This window comes from Fringilla coelebs (genome assembly GCF_963513975.1).
Source record: "Fringilla coelebs genome assembly, chromosome: 1".
Lineage (NCBI taxonomy): Eukaryota > Metazoa > Chordata > Aves > Passeriformes > Fringillidae > Fringilla > Fringilla coelebs.
This window is the reverse complement of record NC_140028.1, coordinates 66427519-66448629: the sequence shown is the minus strand read 5'-3', so window position 1 is coordinate 66448629 and position 21111 is coordinate 66427519. Positions and strand designations below refer to the sequence as shown.

General features: G+C 38.6%; 1 protein-coding gene across 1 annotated transcript in view; it reads right to left on the bottom strand.

Annotated features, from left to right (window-relative positions):
• Nucleotides 1-436: 436 nt before the first annotated feature.
• Nucleotides 437-21111, bottom strand: part of MOCOS (molybdenum cofactor sulfurase) — a 208182-nt gene continuing 187507 nt past the window's right edge. Inside the window, exons 11-15 of the mRNA XM_084210992.1 lie at nucleotides 18101-18225; nucleotides 17413-17518; nucleotides 13351-13477; nucleotides 10995-11099; nucleotides 437-3952 (exon numbers count right to left, since the gene is read on the bottom strand). Coding sequence (XP_084067118.1) covers nucleotides 3806-3952; nucleotides 10995-11099; nucleotides 13351-13477; nucleotides 17413-17518; nucleotides 18101-18225 — 610 coding nt within the window. The 3' untranslated portion in view covers nucleotides 437-3805. The remainder of the gene's footprint in view (nucleotides 3953-10994; nucleotides 11100-13350; nucleotides 13478-17412; nucleotides 17519-18100; nucleotides 18226-21111) is intronic.

Genomic DNA, 21111 nt, shown 5'->3' with positions numbered 1-21111 from the left:
ATCCCTCCAAGCAAAGGAGAGGGAAATCATCTCTTCTCTCACCATCTCACCCTTGGTGAAAGCTCCAACCAGAGATGGATTCAACAGGACTGACTGTACATATTTTAAAGGAAACCAGTGATTATGAGTTCATTTTGTGCAAGGCCAGAGTGTGCAGCTGACTGGCATGCGGCTACACAGATGGAGGGAGCACCTCACCTGTGAATCCCAGCAGCGATGAGACATCATCCATGTGCCCAGCCATGCCTCCAAGCAGAACTGAGAACCTCATGAGCTTGAAGGTCAGGAACACAACCATCACCAGGAGACACATCAAACACAATAATATTTTATTGGTTTAATTTCCAGGAAAGTTAGAAACCAGATGAAAGAAGATTTGCATAGCATAATCTCTACAATTTATGAAGAATAATCACGTTTTTATGCTGTCCTTTATTTTGATTTGGATATATTTTTCACAGAAAGATGACCTAAAATTTTTAGTATACTTTGAAGGACACCATTGAAAGTATATAAATTGTAAACTAATCTGAAACATCTTAGTCATATCAGAAAACACAGAGCTCAGAAAATTCTTCTAAAAATGCTGGTTTCTGTTTTGTGATTTCAGCCTCCTGGCTATTATTAGAGCTTGTAACAATCACCATTTTTACCTGAGAAGGGGCTAAGTCTCACAGAGAATGGAATGTGTCTGAATAATTAATTGCAAGCAAAGAAGCATTTGGTTTTCAAACATACAGAGGACTTTCTACATATAGCACTCTGGAAATAATGTATTAAGTACATTTATTATCCATATAAGGCAAACATATATCTGCAATTTTTATTTAATTATTAAAAGATTTAATTTGGCAGTAATTGGAGTATTTAGATCAAAGAGCCTACATTCATATGAAGTGGTCTTATTTTCTATATACTTGAAAAGTTAAGAAATAAACCCTTATAGAACATATAATTTTTTAATATAGTGCTTCAAAGTTTTTATGCCCCTTTTGTATCTGCAGTCCTCGGGGTTGCAGTATGCTAAATTTCTTCTTCTTCTCAATTATTTTTTCACATTATGAGAGGGTTGTTCTTTCTGCAAACTTACAGTGCATGCCATTTAAAAGTGACTTTTCGTACTTCAAGATTTTCCACAGAGTTTTGTCACTGAGAAGAATTTGTCTTCATTGATGGAAAGACATATCAGTACTGGCAGGAACACTCCACTTACTAGAAGGGAAATATTATCTTTTATTGAGCTGAAAGATTCCTTATGTGTCTTCCATCAATCTGAAGTGTTGTGACATTTCCTACCACTGTACCACAAGGATGTTCCTTCTGGGATATGCACAGACTATACTAATGACTATGTTCATACATCAGAGAAAATTTTTCTCTTCCCCCTGTAAAATGGCAAAATTATTCTTGATCTAATATTACCAAGCCACAGCAGAGAGAATGTGTAATTGACTGTAAATAATAGGTCAAAATGACCAAGCATGACATTTTTAAAGTTCAAATCCTCTCATCCATAGTTATCATACATTGCATTATGGATATTCACAAACAGTATTTGTCAAGCCACTGTGTACCAAAGTGACTTATTTTGTACTAAATGCAATAACGAGTGAAACAGAACTTTTTGAGGTTGCTTTCAATTTCCTTTTCTAACTTCTGTGTCATTTTAAACAAATGACACAGTGATGAGGTGAAGAGGACAGAGCAGAGCCCCAGAGATCACCAAAGGTCAGCATACAACAGGTCTCTTCATATTTAATCTGCCAGAGCTATGCTGGCTTTCTACTCAACAAAGCAATGCTATGCATAACAGAAAGTGAAGCAGTTAAGAGATTTAGATACCAGGAAACTGCTTTTCAAGGTTCCAAAAAAGCCTGCTCATTACAACCTCTGATAATTGACTTTTAGAGAGATAAACTCCCTGCTTTTCAAAGCAGGCATCAAGGAGCAGACCTTGGGCTCTGAAGTGGAAGGTACAACTCTCAAAACTGATCTTCAGTTTACATACATATGAAAAACCTCTTTCTTCTCATGTATTTTATGGCAGATTGTAAGAAACAGATAATGTTTCTTCTCATTTCCATTACAAAGCTCTGCTGAGAGACTGTTCCAGCTGAAGTGAGTAAAACCAGTTCTTCAAAAGAACAAAAGAAAAAAGAAACCATACATTAAAAAAAAAAAAGAAAAAAAAAAGGAAAGAGAGAAAGAAGAAAGAGCATTTTTGAATTCTGATTTGTGCACTGGGTGATGAGCTTCCTTTTTCCCATTCTCTGCTGCTCTGTGGTAGTTGCTCTCCTCTCAGAATGGCTGTTTGACCAACTCTTTCACAAAGCCGCCTGCCTCCCTCCGGGGATATGCTCAAACAGCTCAAGGATTGCTTCAGCCAGGAGCACTTTCACACAGCTGGAGCCAAAATTGCCCCTAAATCATATTGGATGAGAGTTTTGACGGCGCTTTTAGCAGGGTCAAAACTTCACTTACCAGATGGCAAGAGAGCAGCCAGTCTAGGAGAATGTTTTCTTCCAGAAGGACTTCCTGGAAGCATGAAATCATCCCATAGCTAGCTGGACACATGTTGAGGGTCATAAAACACCTGGCCTCAATGTATTCAGTCTTGATTTACATCAGCTTTCCACGTGGATTTTCTTTTTTTGCTCCATGTCTTCCTTTATTTATTTTTTTTTGTAATTTTCACAATAATTGATACTTCAGACTAAGGTTTCAGACATTTGTTGTCATAAGTCAGAAAGCAGGAGTCTTGTTTAGGGGCTGCCAACAGCCTTTTAAGAAGGGAATTATGAAATGAACAAAGGGTAAGAAAAAAGAATGCTTTGACCTGTGTGTGATGGAGAAACATTCAAACTCTCAAGAGTTCCCTCAAGTGGCCATTAGAGATTGCTGACGATAAACAAAGTTTGTATAGAAAATGACTGTATTACTTGAAAAATCTCTAATTCGAAATAATGTGTCAGCATCCACAAATGTATAAGGAAACAAGAGTCTGGAACTTATAGGGTCATGAAATGGCTTGGGTAGGAAAGAACCTTAAAGACCATTTAGCTCCAACTCCCCTTCCATATGCAGGGACACCATTACATAAAAAATCCCAGGGAAGACATCACATTAAAAAAATCAGATGGAAAAGTAACACATGGAAGACAAAGAGGTTGAGAACAAATGGATGGAATTCCTTCACAGGGAATGTGTCTGGCAAATGAATCCTCATTTTCTTTGTGCCATGTTGGCATTCTCACACACTACTTCCAAAGGGGGAGACACAGACTTCCCAATAATTCCCTCTTTTCCGTTGCTTTCACACTGTCTACACATCACCTTCAGTTTTCTTTTGGAAAAGCTGAATGCACTGCTACTCTCATGCCACTCTTTCACTGTTCTCTTCCCACCCACATTGTTTCTAAAATATGTCTTGCATCCTCTCCTAATTGGGGTTTTGACAAAGCAGTAAAGGAAGCAGTGTATTGTTGTGTTTACTTTCCTTCATTGAGATGTGGCTTTCTGACAACAAAGTTGGGCTTGTTTGGGGAGTCATCCACCAGTAAGACTTGATCAAACCTGTTGCACCCTGAAGCAATTGTGCAAAATAGAGTTATGGCTGCTGCAACCTAATCACAAGCAAAAACATGTAGGTGAGCTGTAATTATCAACAGTTTTGCCATCTGATAACATTTACAGCAAACAGAAAATTACCAGAAGCAAATGAGTGGAAGCTTTTTCTTTTTTTTTGCATAGCTGACTACTGACTTTTCCTTGTAGTTGCATAAAAATTTCATCTCCACCAGAGAATCTATCCTGAACATTTTTCTTCACTGGATGTTGGAGGCTGAATTTCTGTATTCTCCTTCAGCACTGGAAGTACTTGAGATCCAACTGATAAAGTATCTGAAAAGGATGAGCACAAGGGCTGGTTCATCAGGTATATGCCAAAGTTTGTCTGAAAAAAAGCAAAATATTTATTAAGATGCAATACATGTCAGAGTAATAAAATCTTTAGAGGATCTCACAACCCAGAAATGTTTAGAAGAAATATATTGCTTTAAGAATAAGGAGGTATGTACTATGCCCATATAATTAAGAACATTCTTAACTCATTAATTATAATAGACTGGTAAACAGAAGCTAATGCCATGCTATTCAAGAAGAGTAACTTAAGTGGATAAATAACACAGTATTTCATCATGAGCTCCATAGTATCATATATGTAATTCACACTCCCTCACAATCCTGTTATTTAATGTCTGCTCTGCCTCCTTGACAGATGCAGTTAATGTATTGTCACAAACAAAGGCTCTGCTGCATGGGAACACTGGTATGTTCCAACAGTAAAGAAGTCTTGCACCTCCTACCACGAATTATTCACTTTGTTAACAGAACTTTATTCTGTCTAGCCTCTGTGAGTTTCCCTTCATTTGTTTTTGTATGAATATTCCAGTATGTTTTACAGAAAATATTCAGAAAATTCGTTTTATTGTTGCTCCCACTTGTTAAGTGTCATTATCTGTGAATCCATCCTGCATAAATATTAGAAATACTTAGAATACCTCTTTGGGATACTGAGTAATATAGAAAAGAAAAACTGAATATCCACTTTGCCCACTGACCATGCAACCCTCACAGGCACCAAAGATCTGATCTGAATGTCCACATTCTTATGTGAGGTCTTGATCTCAAGCAGTTGAGTGTTACAGTTGTGGGTGTGATCTGGAAATGTCACAGAAGAGACTGGTGTGGTTCTGTGTTTGTTTTTTTTTTTCAGCAGTGGAGAATTTAGAAACATGCAAGAAAAAGATATGTCATCTCATGACAATATTTTCCAAATAATTAGAAAATTGTTAAACAAAAAATATGTAAAGTAGGGAAAAAAGGAACACCTGAGACCTTGTTAAATGAATAATAGATTTTTAGACTTCAGAAAGTCTTTGCTTTTTAAACCAAGGACCCTGGAAACCTGATATTAATTTTCTTGTCACTTCTTGCAGGTTTAAAAAAAAAGTATTTTGATTTGGTACACTACAGCCAAAATGTACAAGTAAACAAATAAGCAAACTAAATACAAAATTCTATTATCCTTTTCTATTTCCTGATTACATTTACTGCCGTTGTTCAGATCAATGATCCTGAAATTGAGTGAATTACATTTAGAGCAGGTTAAAAAAATAGTAGGTAAAAGGGATTGCAATAAAGAAAAAAAATAGATGAATTTAAGGGGGCATATTTCACAGACTAAATATGAAGGCAGTATGTTGTCTCCTATTCTTGCACTGTGTAATTAAATAAAGATGAAGCAATGAGGTAACAGAGAACAGCTCTTAGTGGTAAGAGAGAGGTAAGTTTGAGACCTACCCCCAAGTAAGAGGGATGCTGTAAAGCAGAGATCTATCCAAACATGGCCTCAGACCCTGAATTTGAGTCTTTCTGCTTCATTTGTAATCCTAAACATCAATGAGGAAAATGGACCCTAAGCTTAGGTATTCTTGGCTACCTCTGCTACTCCCTCATCCCACTGGCACGTGACATTAGAGGATGTGAGCTGGACCTCTCAGGCCTGTCCTGCTGCTGGCACTTTCTGGGTACCAGTGGCTGTATTGGTGTCAGTGCTTGGTGGGCACAGCACATCCTTGTGGTCAGTGTTCTAAGGTCACTGCTGAGGAATGACTGAAGCACTGTAAGATCCCAGCCCTCTGTCACAGTGACTCTGTTGGACCAACCATGATGCTGCAATGGTGTCAGTAACTGTTTCATGTAAAATATTAAAATACACAGTCTTATTTTTCCATTTTTGCTTTTCTCTCATTCACTGGCAAGTTGGCATAAATGATGTATTTTTCAGCCTTGTGGTTGATAAGCTGGATTCACCTCTTATACCCTAATGCAAAAATGACTGTTGCCATGATTTTGTTTTTTAAAAAAATCAGGCCATTATAAAACAAATATTTTAAGATTAATTCTAGTTCATGCTATACCACATTTCACACAGGAAGGAATTTTTTAACTCACCTGTGTAAATGAGCTTATTTGATGCATGAGAAATTTTTATTTATATTTACTGTATTGTTATCTTGAGGTATCTTAAAATGAGACTAAAATAAATCTGGGCAGATTGTTCACTGTGAAGAACTTAATTTACCAGTTTTTGTTATTGAAAATCATTTAGCAGGATTTTTTTCTTTATGCACCTTAAGACATTCAGAATTATTTAAGAAAATGCATGTCTGAGTGCATCTTTTCTTCAGGAGTTCTCAAATACTGTTTTAATACTGGTCCTTAGTATTTTCTTTCTCTGACTGGGCATCTCAAGTCTTAGTGTTTTTTTCAGTGAGTAATGCCTAAGGAGTTTCCAAGGTGATGATACACTGATGGTGTACATATTTTAGTGCTAATGCCTGTTTGGAATTGCCAACCTATTTTTTTTTTTTTTTTTGGAGTGTTCTTAAAACCAAAATTTAGCCTGTAGTTGCCAGAAGTGGATTTAACATCTTTTAAAGAAATTTCCCTGCTTTTTTCAATAATTACAAATAATGACTCAGCAAGTACCGATAACAGCAATCACACACACACCCCCCTGACAAGCAACCACAAAAGCTGCATCTGCCACTTCAGCTCTTTCAAGAGAAAGATAAAACGTAGAAATCCTCACATTTCTGATGAAAAATGAGGCTTTCAGATGCAGAGATTACAGCTTGCAGAGTTATTACAGTGAACCTCATAATCTCTGCCTGCTACCTTTTCCTGACTTCAAGGACATTTTATTCTGCATATAATCTTCCCAGAACACACTAAGAACTGGGCAGAGAGTGCAGGACCATGAGCACCATGGCTTTATCTGGCAGTCAAAACTCTTCCCATCAATGTAAAATGTTACAGAAACAAAAAATTTAAGGGTTCTTGATTAGGAAAAAGTAGACCACTTCACTGCTGGGAGAAACAGAACAAAACATACATATTCTTGCCAACAGTGAATCATATGATAGTCATCACACTCACTTAAAGGAGGAGCTATGAAATGCTGTCATTCTTGCATGTTGTTTCAAGTTCATTTACTGGATCAACTGTTATATGCTCTGCTCAAAAATTCACTGACAAATACCCTGTGTATACCATCCTGTTTTGCAAGACAGAAACATGAGGGGCTTCATCTGACAAAGGCCTGAGGTGAGATGTCTTCGAGCTACAACTCCTAAAGAATCAGTTAACACAGACTGGAACCTGGTAGAGAAATACCCTGCTAGAATGTGTAAGAAGCACATAACTCATACTGCATGCTAATACTTAGCTTTGGATGGATGAGTTCTGGATTTTGCCTCTCAGGTGCCATATCCCCACAGATAAATTTACCTGTCATTTGTTCATGCAGTAACATAACCTCCCTCTCATCCAAAGATTTGGGAGATGCAATTATTAAAATTAATTTTTTAAAATGTAATAATGTTTTATTAGCCTTAGATTTACTAGAAGGTAAAGCCTTACAAAATAGGAGAGAGGAAGTACTCACTTCTGACATGCTGATTTTTTGTACTGGAAAAAGGGAAAATTTTAAGCTGGCATAAATAAAACCCCATATTGTTCTGTTGAAAATATCTGGACTGTAGAATGCTTCCTTAAGAACTGATTTTTCTTTGCTCTACCTTAACTAAATACATTTTCCAGTTCAGTCACCGATGAGAAAAAGACAACCATATTATTTCAGAGGCCTATTAATTACAACAATCCCTGTTCTCAAATGATGTTCCACATATTTGAATGAAAAGCATTGCATGGTGTAGAGCCCTGTGTTACTATGAAAATAATGATAATGATGCATCAGATATGAGAGGTAATTTGCTATCCTTGCTAACATTTCACTAAGCAATCCAAAGGCATGGCATCTAATTCTGCAGGAAAAGAAGCTCTCCCAAGGTACAATGAGATACATAAAGGAGGATCAACAGACCCCAGAAAAACCAACAAGTTTTTTAGTGTTTACAGGCATGTGCAAACATAAGGGATTCCCCTTGATGTACTGCTATCCATACATTCAGACCAGGGCAGACTGCTAATGCAATAATTCCCTTTGCTACCTTGCCAGCAAGTCCCAGCTTATAGCACTGCTGCAAATCTACCCACAGGGCTTCCGCTATCATTACTGCTGAACGGCATCTGCAAAACACCAGAGAGAGGCAGGAATGCTGTGCTCTCCCTTTTCCATCCCTGTGTGTTTTGTGTCAGGTGGTGAGGCATGTGAAACAGCGTGTGGCCATTTGCTTAATGGAGTTACCCAGTCTTTCCTAATCTCCTGCAGTAACAGAGAGCACTCTGTCACACGAGGAGAGCTCATCTTTCCAGTCAAAAATTACAGAAGGAATCCTTTATGAGTGTTTCTTCAGAAAGCAGAGCTCAAGTTCACTTTATGGAGGTGTTTATGTTTTGTGTCAAACAATGATATAAAAGGTTTCATATAAAGCAGCTGGCAAGGCTTCAGTACCAAGCTTTGCATTTTTCTGGAAAGATGCAAATTGCTTAGGTGGCTAGTTACAGTAGCTAGTCCTGACTTTCAGCTGCAATCCATCTATGCAAAGGCTCCATCTTTCAGTCTGAAGCACCAAGTTCTCAGAGTCTCAGAGGAATGGAGAAAAATAGGATTTTAGAAATAAATATTGAACTACCTCCGACCAGCCTTACATTATTTAGCTCATTATTGAAGTTCATTGGCAGTGCTCCTATTCAGGCTACTTGTTTGATAAATTTCAATGTAATTTTTTCAGGCTGGTGTTCTTGGAAAAAACAATCAAAAATGGTAAATATTGACATCTGGGTCTCTTTTCTATCTGCAGTATCTTTAATGTTTAGGCAATCAACTTGCTACAGCAGCTTTCCAAAAACCTGGGAAACTATCTTAAATCTTATTTTTCTGCAATAGTTTTTTTTTTGGTAGTTTGAGCCAGATTATTGACAGATGGGAGCAAACACTGATGAATTCCTTCACGGAATCTGCATCTGATAAAAAAAAAAAAAAAGAAAATTAAGTCTATTAGATGAATCCTTAGCAGAAAAGCACATGGTAGAGAAATGAGTCACCAAAGGATTAGCTCTGCGATTTAACACAGTCACATGAACTCGATGTTCTTTCTCTCTCCCTACTGTGAGCTGTGAAAGGTTTGGATCAGAGTCCTCTGTTAGGCCTGCTGAGCACACTAAAACTGCCACAGTCCTTCCTGGGTGCTGCTCACTGATGATCAGCTGATGCCCATCACTTCAGGGGCAACCTGCAGGAGGAATGGGCTCGGAGGTCTTCGCAGACCAGACCAGGCAAAGCTACCAGTTCAAACTCTCCCTTTCAATTGTCAGCTAAGCCAGAGGACTCACTCTCACGCAGAGCAGGGCATGCTCACAAGACCCCATCTGCCAGCAGTGCTGAAGGCTGGGAAAAGATAAAAAAGGCTGAATGCCCGTGTCTTTGCAGCCTGTGTCGGTGCAGCTGAGGCAGACAGAGCACTCCCCCGCGGTGATAGCAGCTCGGCTTTTATCAGGCGCCAGCTCCTTCTCGAGAGGCTGGATTGCTCTCTTTGCCTTAGTCCTGTTTGAATGAGCCACCTGGTTCTAGCAGTGCATCGTGGAAATCTCTTCATTGTTGAGTTAATCAGAATGAGAGAGGAGCTCATCTTTGCTGTGGGAAACATGCAGAAGATGCTGTGCCTCTCCTGAGAATCTGCATCCTGAGTAAGGTGTTGTTGCCATTTTCTCGCTGAGTACAGAGTGCTCTTTACAGAGGTTTTCAAGTCATAATCTAGTAAAACCAAATGGGCATAAAAAGTCCTCTGCATACTACACCTCATGTAGCAGCAGGGAGCATCCCTGTCCTCCGTGTCCCAGATGCTGCAGCTGTGGCTCACCATCACTCGGAAAGGGCCCCTGTCCTCAGGCTACCCACCGCGGCCAGGAGCTCATCTCACAAAGGCTCACGTACTGTGGGGACCTGGAGCAGAGCCTGCTGTGCAAGCCTAAGTCACCTCAGGTCAGTGGGAAGCTGTGCCTCGACAGCCGGCCCTGCTCACTGCACCGGGCTGGCTCCGACAGGGAGCCAGAGGAGCTATTCACCAAGGACAACAGCCAACGAAAAGAAAGCCCTTTGTCTGCTTAATGAGTCACTGAGACTAATCAATTTTTTTTTTTGGTCCAAACATAGAATGCAGTATTTGTAACTTGTTTGTGCATTGTGTGGTTGAATGATTTTCAGCCTATTTGTTATTGCTCTGTGCCGGTGCTGTGCCCTGTCTCTGCTGTTCGGTGGGTACTGGCAAAGCTCCCGAGCCCCGACTGCCTGAGACACTTTAACAGAAGCTTAACCGACAGGAAGCAATGAATTTTGAATAAGGATTTTCAGCTAAATAAATACGTATGAGGGGATTTGTGGAGCCTTTGGGATGCCGAACTGTCTGGCCATCATCTGAGCACTCTTGATTCCAAGAAGCAAGGAAACCTAAGGAAGCAGGACCTCAAATAAACACCTGCATTTCACACTTACTTTCTGGTCTCTTTCCTAAGCAATTACTCTCCACTTTGACTATATTCACATCTGCTCTGTTTTTCCTGCTAATTTCTCAGGGTAAGAATAAAGTTTAGTCTTACACGCCAACTCTATAATTTCAAACACTTTCTGATTTTTCAGCCTATTTCTTTTCTTAAATACACCAGTGCATCAGCTTGTGTTTTTAAAACCAAAATAAACACACTTTAAAGAAATACATATGAAATAAACGCAAACACAGTTAAAAATAATGCACATTAATAGTCCATTTCTGAAAAAAAATGTATTGAGCATTTTACAGAAATAAACCATGTCATATCTGGGTTGTAAGTGCATCCTCTTTTTGCAGAAAAAATCCAAATGATAACAACTTTAATGGTAACTGTGAATATTCACTCAGCACATATTTCACTACCTGTGCAATAAAGTCACTACATCTTTCATTACAGCTATTTTGAAGTACTGTACTGACCTTTCTACCTCTGGCAGCAGACAGGGACTGCAGAATTTCTTTGTTCCGTTCCCCAGACTGTTGATCAATGCAGATTATTTGACATCTGCTACACGGACCCACAACCTGAAATTTTAGTTAAAGAAAGTTCATGGCTGTTTATCAAAGCAGTACAGCGTTGAACAGTACAAGCTTCCGACCATCATAATATATTAAACACATACCTTTTGCATACCTTTTCTGTGGTTTTTCAAGCTTTCATTATGTAAAAGGTCAAGTCTGTTCACCTAATGTAGTAAGTCTACTTGCAAAAGTCTCACTGAATTTTTAATTCACTTTTTTCTTTTTTTAAGGAAAACTTTCTCAGAGACAGAATCTGAGAAACACCAGACACTTACATATTTGTATTTCCGGATGGCTCCACTTCTGTGGGTTAGCAGGGCTGCTTGCCCAAAGAACGGAATACAAAATTAAGCTAATGCCTTAGGATTCAACCCAAGGAGGATTTTCTTGGGACTGGGAAATGCACAATATATTTCTTATATGCATGGCACTTTTAGATACTCAGAATGTAAAATATTTAAATATACAAGTTTACCTAATCAGAAGAAATAATTAATCCTCTAGTCATCATCTATTACACATGATGTTAACATCATATGTAGTTGTTCTTAAAGCTAATTGTTGTTTGAACTAAAGTAAATTTTAGGGGAAAAAAAAAACAACCGTGAAACAAATTTCTTCTTAGAGCTTTAAAATGGAGAAGGACAACATATTGCACTTTCACTTAACACTGCATTCCTAACTTTAGCAAAGCTGTACAGTACAGAAATTATGCCTTACAGTATCCCAGTATACACATTCTACTTTTGTAAAATGTGCCATAAATTTCAAATAGGGAAAATAATTAAACTGTACACTTCAAACATTTTATGTGCTGATCTGAAGTGATATTTCAAGTTTTTGAGATGCATCTAGACTGCTTGTATAACTCTTCAGCGTGATCATCAACACCAAACATCAGCTCTTTTAGAAAATTATCTTCCACAGCTCTATTTTTTTTTAATTAAAAGAACAAGACAGAGAAGGAAATATTTTTTCCCTGCTTTACTTTGTTCAACAGCTTCTACCATTTTTGTGGCATAAAGAAGCATTAACATAATTTCTACTGTTACTACATCAGTATCTGAAAAAGGACCTAGCAGAGATGGGAAAAGACAATGCAAGTTACATAAGCCTTTCTATTTTTGCCTTGTATTCCTACAGTATATCAATGCCAGAAATAGGAATGCCTTTTATTTTGTAGTTTTACAGTAACTTATCAACAGGATCCTCAGCTGAACTCCCCAGTGTAACTCCAGCCTCCAACAAACTATACACCATGGATTTTGTCCTTTTTGTTCCTCATTTCTTACTCATAGGAATTTTTCCTCAATTTTCTGTAACTTACATTGCAACTTACTGATCAAAGTACACACAAGAAGAGAGCAGATAAGCAGTATTTTCTACTCTTGCTGAAAAAGTTTTTTACAGCATGCTGACTAGAAAGAAAAGAGTGATGCCTATCAGATCTTCTAGAGTTGACCTCAGTACTCCTGTCATTCACACTTAAATTATAATCTCTAAGAAAACAACAAATAAGCCACTTTCACATCCTAGCCAAAGCATTTTCAAATACATATTTCATATCTCTTGGCCAGAAAAATTCAGCAGAACATTTAATACATGTGTGCATCATTCCCTTAGGTGTCATGTAGCTTTTACGGACTCTTTGCTGAGAGCTTTTCTTGAAAGAATGTATTTACAAACAAGGTCTGTCTCTTCAGCATTTTCCTTGCAGTACAAAGGACATTATGTTCTTAGCCATGAGCATACCAAAAAACCCTACCAGGCTAGAATTAGAAACACTCCTTGAGTGAAGACTAGGATAAGATGTATACAACAGAGGGCAATCGACCATGAGTGCTCACGTGTATTCATGTCCAGTCTTTGGCCATCAGTTGCTTGAATTGCAATAACGTTATATTTGGACCACTGTGCTAAACAGCAACAAGTATTCTCTATTGACATGCTGGCTAAATATGTGGGTTTTGCCTCAAAAAACCTGATTATTATTCAGTTGAGATAGATAAAGATAAGAAATGCTATGAATTATGAAATTCAGTAGAGGTGGGGAGAAATATGGCAAAACCTCTTAAATATATTGAAGTACGTTTGTCACGGGACACATCACTTTTTTTCCCACACTTCATAAATTTCACCTGCATAAAGTGTGCTGCCCATATTCTAGTCAAAGCCTTGTGAAAATTGGTTTGTCTGCAGGAATCAAAATTCATTGTGATACGCTGGGGCATGGACAAGAGAGAAAAGGTCCCACCTGGAATTGCAGAGCACCTATTGAAATCTCAGCCCACTCCTCCTCTTCAAAGGACTCTGGCGCACTGATGACAATGTTGGCGCGGAAACGTCGGATCAATTCCTCTATTTCCAGCGGCTCCTTCAATCTGTCTCACAGAGTTGACAGAACAAAAGAAAAATTAAAATTAACTAATTTTGCACTAGATGTTTGTGCTGTAAGACTCTGGTGGCTCATGTGATTAGCAAATACTTCTCCAGAATAACATGGACCAAGTTTTATTACGAAGGCTATGGAAATGGCACATGGTACTCAACTGGAATTTGTAGCCTCTCAAGCATAACCTGTAACCCTCTAGGTGGCTTCTTCAGAGGTGTAACCTGGAACTATAGGTATGAAAACATGCAGACAGGTGATTGTGAACCATGCATATGAGAAAATTCCCAAATTGTTATCACATGTAAGGCTAATGGTAACAAGTAAAAAGATCTTTTTAGTTAGTAATCATTTGACTTGTTAAATATTGTAAAAATAAAAGCTTCTAGCACCAAAGGCAAATAAAATTTTATTCTGCACATGCTGCAATGTCAGAAGGGACAAAACCAGTAGTTGCTGAAGGTGAAAAAGGCCAGTAAAATAATTTTATGAGAGATATATCCCTCATATTATTATTATTTGCCTTTGGGAGGCAGCAGATTGCACCAAACGATAGGTGTTTCAAAAAAAATTAATCTCTGTGTGGTGATATCTCCCCCTCTTTACAAGCATTTGAGCTGCCAGTGTGTAGATTTGTGTCAGTGTGGAGAATGTATATGAGACAGAAAGAGCAGCAGACTGCATACAAATATCAGAAATCTTGCTGCATCTTCGAATTGCCATTCCTCACTCTTCTTCTAAAGGAGAACTTGAACAGTTGCAGAAAAAAAAAAGAAGAAACTGCAAATTTGCCAGAGGATTCTCTCAGTGCCACAGTTAGTGGAGAAGAAACTTCTTTTTGCATTAGCTGCTAAGGACATGAACCATTTTTGATAGTCCATAAACTGTAATCTGACAACTTAGGGATATGACATCCTACAGCAGAGGCAGAAACCTGGGTAAGCAGTGAAGAGAGGCATTTTTGTCCCAAAAGAAAAAAAATGTGAAGAAGAAAGAAAGGGCATACAGCTTAAAATGTATTTTAGTTAGAGAAAAAAACATGCAAAATCAAAGTACAGGGAAAACTTCACATCAAGCAGCCTTGGCAGAGGTGGCCTGTTAGGTGAAAAAAAGAGCTTGGTTTTATTTTAAACAGTCTGGATGATCTTCTCTTGCAGACAAAACTTCATGAGCAAACTGCCTGTGCAGACTTTCAGCCAGACTACAGAAGCCCAGCTCCACCAAGCCCCAGTGTTCACAAGAGCTCCAGCAGCCTGGGGGTAGAAGGTGGGATGAGAAGCTGCAAGGCTACAGGTTTTCCCTCAAGATCCCACAGTTAAACCCATGGCTGAGGCACAATTTGTAATGAATGCAGGAGGTAGGAGCCAACAGGAAACATAGATTATGCCAGTGCTCATACAAACAAGAAGGAAAACAGCAGTTACTTGTGAACACTCTCAATTATGCTGCTGTGCTTCCCAGCTTTGCTGTGGGCTCTTGGAGTTTGGCTGCGGTGGAGCCTCTAGTTTTGACTGTGTTTTGCAAAATCTAAATGCCTGACACCCCAGCCTGCACTGGGAGCATCAAAAGCCCAGTAACCTCAGAGCTGGGCCTACAGTGTCCTGAGACAGCTGCTGAAAAAAACTTCAAGCTTCTACTAATCTACCCCTTGCTGCTGAGCTTGAAGACTGCAACGCCCCTACCCGACCTCTCTGCCTTCAACCTACTTGGGCTCACATCCAGAATACCTCACCTCTCTTGCACCTTCCCCAGCCCTCAGAAATGCTTATAATTACTTGGCAACATGCATCTGAGTAAATTTCCATTATTCCCTCTCCCACAAAACATGCATTGGTTGGATTTAGTGGCAGGTACTTTCATCCTGCAAATCCTAACACGGACCTGTTTTGAAAATCAGTGTAATGTGCCAAAGTCAGCCTAGGTGCTTTGGATTTTCACAGCAGTGGGCTCTGCAATGAAGAATTCATTGCCTATATTTAACAGGCAAACTCGAAAATTAATATTTGTATCCTCAGGGTTACAGTTCTAACAAGAACATTAGAGCATTAGGCCAGGCCACAGGGATTTGCATGGAGGTAACCTGTAACGGAAACAGCAGAGACAAATGTCTGCAGGTACATGTAGCCCTCCAACAGTATGCTGGATTCTAATTTTTAATTGAATTGCTGTTTCTGTTTTAGATCACCAAGAGCCAAGTGCAAACTGGAAGACTAGTTTTTACTTATGGAAGATACCAAGTGAAATTATAAAAACTTAATTGAAAACTGAAATTGTTTTGTAAAATTTAGCAGGTTTCATTTAAGTAAAACCAAACTCAAATGCCAAGAAGCTAAATAATACTTTCTAAAAACCCTCCAATATTTAATAAAGACCCATAGGTGCAGTTCTTAAAAGTACATTGGATAGTTTAATATTTGGAAAGTCCATACTCCATGATGTAGTAACAGTGCAGAATGAGGATGCCGTATATTTGAATTTACTTCTCCAGCACCCAGAGAAGGCACTGCATGGCAAAATGCATGGAAGGGAGGACACTTCCAAGCCACACTGCAGAGTGGGAAGCCAGATGCTTCTCAGTCACCAGTGCAGCTCTGGTCACATCTGGAGTTTCCTTTGAGGAAAAGGAGATTACAAGCCTAGTTGTGCTGGAAGATATTAGGCATAAAACCAGTGTATCATCTGATGCTGAATGTCTTACTGAAGTTCATTTTTCTCCTTTGTCCTCACTTCCTGCTTCTTACTCTTCATCTTTGCACTCAAATCCCATATCTGGGAAGTTCCACACTGAGTCTTATAATGGAAAAAGCCCAATCTGAGTAAGGGATACCAGCAAGAAGTGCCCTCCCAAGGAGATGTAACCCAGCCAGTCAAGCTTCACAAGAAGACATTAATTGTCACTGAGAAAGGTTAGTCACAACACTGAGAGATGGACTGCTTCAAACCCTTTCTACACATATTTCCCATGATATTCTAAAATTGCCCAACTATCTTCTCCTGAAGAAGGAAAATCCTCAGACACTGCAAGCTCCAGGGCTCTTGGTGATGCTTCATTCAGTCAGTGGATTTAAATCCTGAAGCTATATACATATCCTCCTGATGATATACAGATACATATATCCTCTTCTACTCAAAGCAGGAATATTCAATGCAGGGGATGTGTTTGGTGGGTGACTAAGAGAACAAAAGATGACTCCAGGAAGAAGCAAGACAGAAGTTTTAAGAGACAGGAAAAGAGGGCTCAGATACAAATGCTGGGGGTGTGGGATACATAGACATAATAGAGGACTTGAGAGAAGATTTTTTGTGGAATTTGAACCTTTCCTAGTTATATTCAAGAAACAAAAATTTCCTGTAGTCAGTATATGAAAATTTGTTTGGTTTGTTATCTTTGAACTATGGACTGACTCAGTGTTTCATTTGCTGCTTCTATCTCCCACTTTTGTATAAGTAAAGCCAAATTAAATTAAGAAATACAATTATTCCAGTCCTGAAAATACTTCCAAAGTACTTCTGTTGTGCATATTTACTCTAAATCTTAATAATTCCCATGGGAGAGAAATAGTTCAGCCAGATATTGTATTTTTACCTGCCAGACAATTTATATTGAGAGAACCTCTTTATCCTTGTTCTACTGACAAATAGAAGTTGGCTGGTGCTCAATATCTTTCCAAAAAATCATTTGACAAAAATTTCATTTAAATTTTTCCTAAAGATGACTGGTAGACAGATGATGCTTATGCACGTAATCCAAATTTTCAGAAATCATAAAATAATTAGTAATTATAGCAGTTTAGTAACTATATATTTTTTGAATGTTGAAAAGTAACTATCTCTACATTTCCACATAAAACACCTGTATTGGCATCTTATGGCAAGATTCTGGAATCCAAGATCACCAAGAGACATTTGGAGACAGAAGCATCTTACCTTGCAGAAATGTGTTCTTTCAGCTGCAGAATGCTTGCAACATTTATCAGGAGGTATTGTGCTTCATTCACAAGAGATAGTGAGATGTTTGTAGCAGATGACAAACCTAAAAAAAAAAAATCAATCCACCATTCTAAAATGATAATAAAATTTAGTAATTTCCCCCCATCTTTGCTTTGACCTCTTAGTCATGCTCATTACTATTTTATTCACTTGGTTCCAGGCACTAAGGAAATATTCCAAGGATGCCCTTAAACCTGCAAATGATAATGATGCAATGCAGTTAGAAACTGAGATAGAGGTGAGATTTTACCAAATTTGTAAAATAGTTTACAAGAGCCATATCTATACATTTTTAATACTCTTTCAATTATTTTTGCAATGAAAGTTAGTGTCTGAATAAATTCTTTGATTCTTCACAATCATTTTTCTGAATGGTCTCTTTGAGTTTTCAAACAAAATCATGGTCATGATGATAATGTCTCCCCCATACTGGTGCATCTGTACATTTTCATCAAATTTAACAAGTAGAAGGGCAGCAAAAAGTCAGTTTGGGTATAAACATAACAACTAGATCTATACTGGATAACTCTCTCAGCCTTTATCAGGGTACCTATATATTCAGTGTGAAGTCCATGAGGCTGATTTTTGCATGAGGAATCAAATATTTTTAAGGATGACAACATACCTTTTGTATTTTTCTGATGTGACTTGCTTTTCACGTCTGAACTTTGTCTTATCAAGCGACACGGACGACCAAGAAACGTAGAGAGCCAGCCAGCAATTCTTTCTCCACAGTCATACGTTTTTACCCTATTACAAGAAGGGAGGAAGTTTAAATTTGATTGGCCAAACATTAATTTGCAAAACAGAAGTCAAATTGTGAAGAAGTTTATTCTGCATCCTTCAGTATGAAGTACAGAATCCACACTGTCTGATGTGAAGCTTTGCATGACTCTAACTCCCCATTTTCCTCAGGTTTACTCCTTTCCTCTTGAAGTCGCCTTTCACAAGATCCAATTTAGTTTAGTAGGGAAAATTACTATGGAATAAAGGATTAATCATAACACTGAAGACACTGACTCTGAAGTACAATAAATGGTTGCCCGTATAACAATATTACAGTACAGTATTATGAAATAGTCACACTCTGGTCTGTACTTTTTACTAAAAACAGAGAGGAATGATCTGAGTTCAATTTAAGACTGCTCTGCTGCGTGCAATTTTTAATGATTCCATCAGGTACAATGATGTTACTGCTCTACTTTAAATCATGTTTGTACTAACATTTCATATTAAAACATGGTTCCAGCAACAGAGGCCAAGCATCTCTCTAAAGATGATTTCCATTACTTGTAAAATGTCTAGTGAGTTATGGAAGCTGGCAATAAAATTGCCTTCTTTACCTGGATGTAATCTTTCCTAGAGGGACTTTGAAATCATCTCTCTCAATCCAAGAAGGACACTGAAAATGGATGCTGTTTGACATTAGATTACTCAGCCCTGAGTAAACTTAATGTCAATGTTCCAAAATCCAGGCATCTAGTTTAAATCAGTTGTCTGGGTTTCACTCACAGATAATGGAAAGAAGTAAGTAGTTCCCATCCATATTAGACCTCAGGATGGGATGACTCACTGTGGGAGTGTTCAACCCTCTACTGACCACATAGAGAGATTCGACCGATACCTAACTTTAAATGTAAGAGGAATGTGACTTCTTATGCTGATCTAGGGAGGATTCCTGTAGCAAGGAAAGTGAAGTAGTCGTGTTCCTATGCCCACCTTGATGTCCTAACCAGCCAAAGAAGTTCATCTTCATGGAAACCACCTGCTTTGTGAAACAAGAAAATAGCTACTCGCAGCAAAAGGTGCTAAACCCCAGGACTGAGAGGAAATTGACTTGGCTTTACAAAGTGGTCTGGTAGGGTTCAACTGAATTTCACAGGTACAAAGCCAGCAGAAGTGAAACCAAGGAGATTTTATAATCCTGCATGGATCTGATATCTCTTCAGCGCTTGTTCTGAGTTTTGAATTATGGTGCAGCTCTGTATCCCCCTCCCCACTCAGAGTGCATAGATGTTAACTACAGCTGCATCTAGCCAGTGATGCCCTAGTACTGGAATAGTGTTCTGGTATGAGTATGAGATGCAGGCACTGTGTTAAGAAAGAGGCCAAAAGGTGAGTGTCCACGCGATTTCACAGTCTGAACTGTGTTAGGGAGAAGGCCGTCAATGAGAACACATGAATCTTCCATGACAACAGTGCAGGTGAAACAAATTTCTCCAATACTTTTTTCACCTTCACAGAGGTTTTAGAGGTGCTTAAAATCTCTCCTGAGCCAATTGCCTCTGGCAGCCTGTTGGAAATTAATACTGTATAAATCAGGAAGAAAGTTTTGCCCTCTCTTTATAGACTTATTGTTTTGAGTCACAGTGGCTGAGTTAGAGACTCACACCATTCTTGGTATTTCATCAAATGCCACTGTGTAGTTTTTGTATTCTAAAACACGCTTTTCAAATTGCTTTCCCTTATTGTAAGACCATTTTCTAAGCAAGTACCATCATCTCTTCAAGGTCTCAGTCAAAGTCATTCTGTTGTAGCTCAATTCTACTTGTTTTCTGCTTGTGTTTATTTTTGTGGAGTATAACTTTACATCTGTCAGCATTACATTTCATTTGGCACATGTCAGGCAATTTATAAAGGAGAGCCTATTTCTCTCTGATTTCACTTGCTGTTTGCCTTGAGTTTCCCACTCATCTTTCTATTATGTCATTTAGCTTCAGTGCATTACAACTGGTCCCTCTAGCAGGGTAATTTACAGAACAAGAAACAAGGACAGATGAACTCTGAATATTGATCTCATGGGATATAAGACAACAGGCTCAGTTCACCTTGTTCTTAACTACACCTTTGTCTTCTACCACTGCTACACTTCCTTCAATCTCTTTGATATTGCAACCTGTCAAAGAAGAGGTTGTGTCCCTGCTTATTTCAGTAGAGCAGCAACCTTGAGCATTTTGGGTCTTCCACAGCATCAATCCTATCAGCATTAGCTTCTACTTTCATCATTTATGTCACTGGTAGACATTGTACCTGAAAGCCAGGTCGCTCTGATGTGAGCAGCACATGGTGATGGACAGCCCCTGCTGGGGGAAGGCTAACACTGATAAATTGCTTCAGAAGGGAAATTTGGGCTCATTAAACTTCCACGGCTGCTGCAAAATTAAACTTCCTCACATGACTGCTTGCAGATTCTACATCATGTACTTTTCTCAGTTATCTCTGTCTAAATTCAGAGTAAGCCAACAGAACTGGATGAAATAAGAGCATCAGAGAACAGAACTAATAAATAGAAAATACATTCACTAGGCATTTCTTTTGAATAAAAGACTTTTAACAAAGACTTTTGGACCCAGTGCTCAACTCAGACATGTTGCAGAAAAGACCCCTGACCTCAAATCACCTCCTGTCCTCTTGCAAAGCACTGTTTTTCTCATTATTTTTGGCCCTGGAGGCTCCTCTGCTGAAACACTGTAAACTGGCATCAATGGCTATTGGGCGTCTGAGCAGTTTCAGAGCCTCATCAATGTTGTTCACTCATCCTGCCTTACTTCCTACCTTGTTTATTTGCTAGTCACAGTCCACTCCTTGCAGTTTGCTTTCACAACTCCTTCCTTGTTCGTTCTGTTCTTTCCTTCC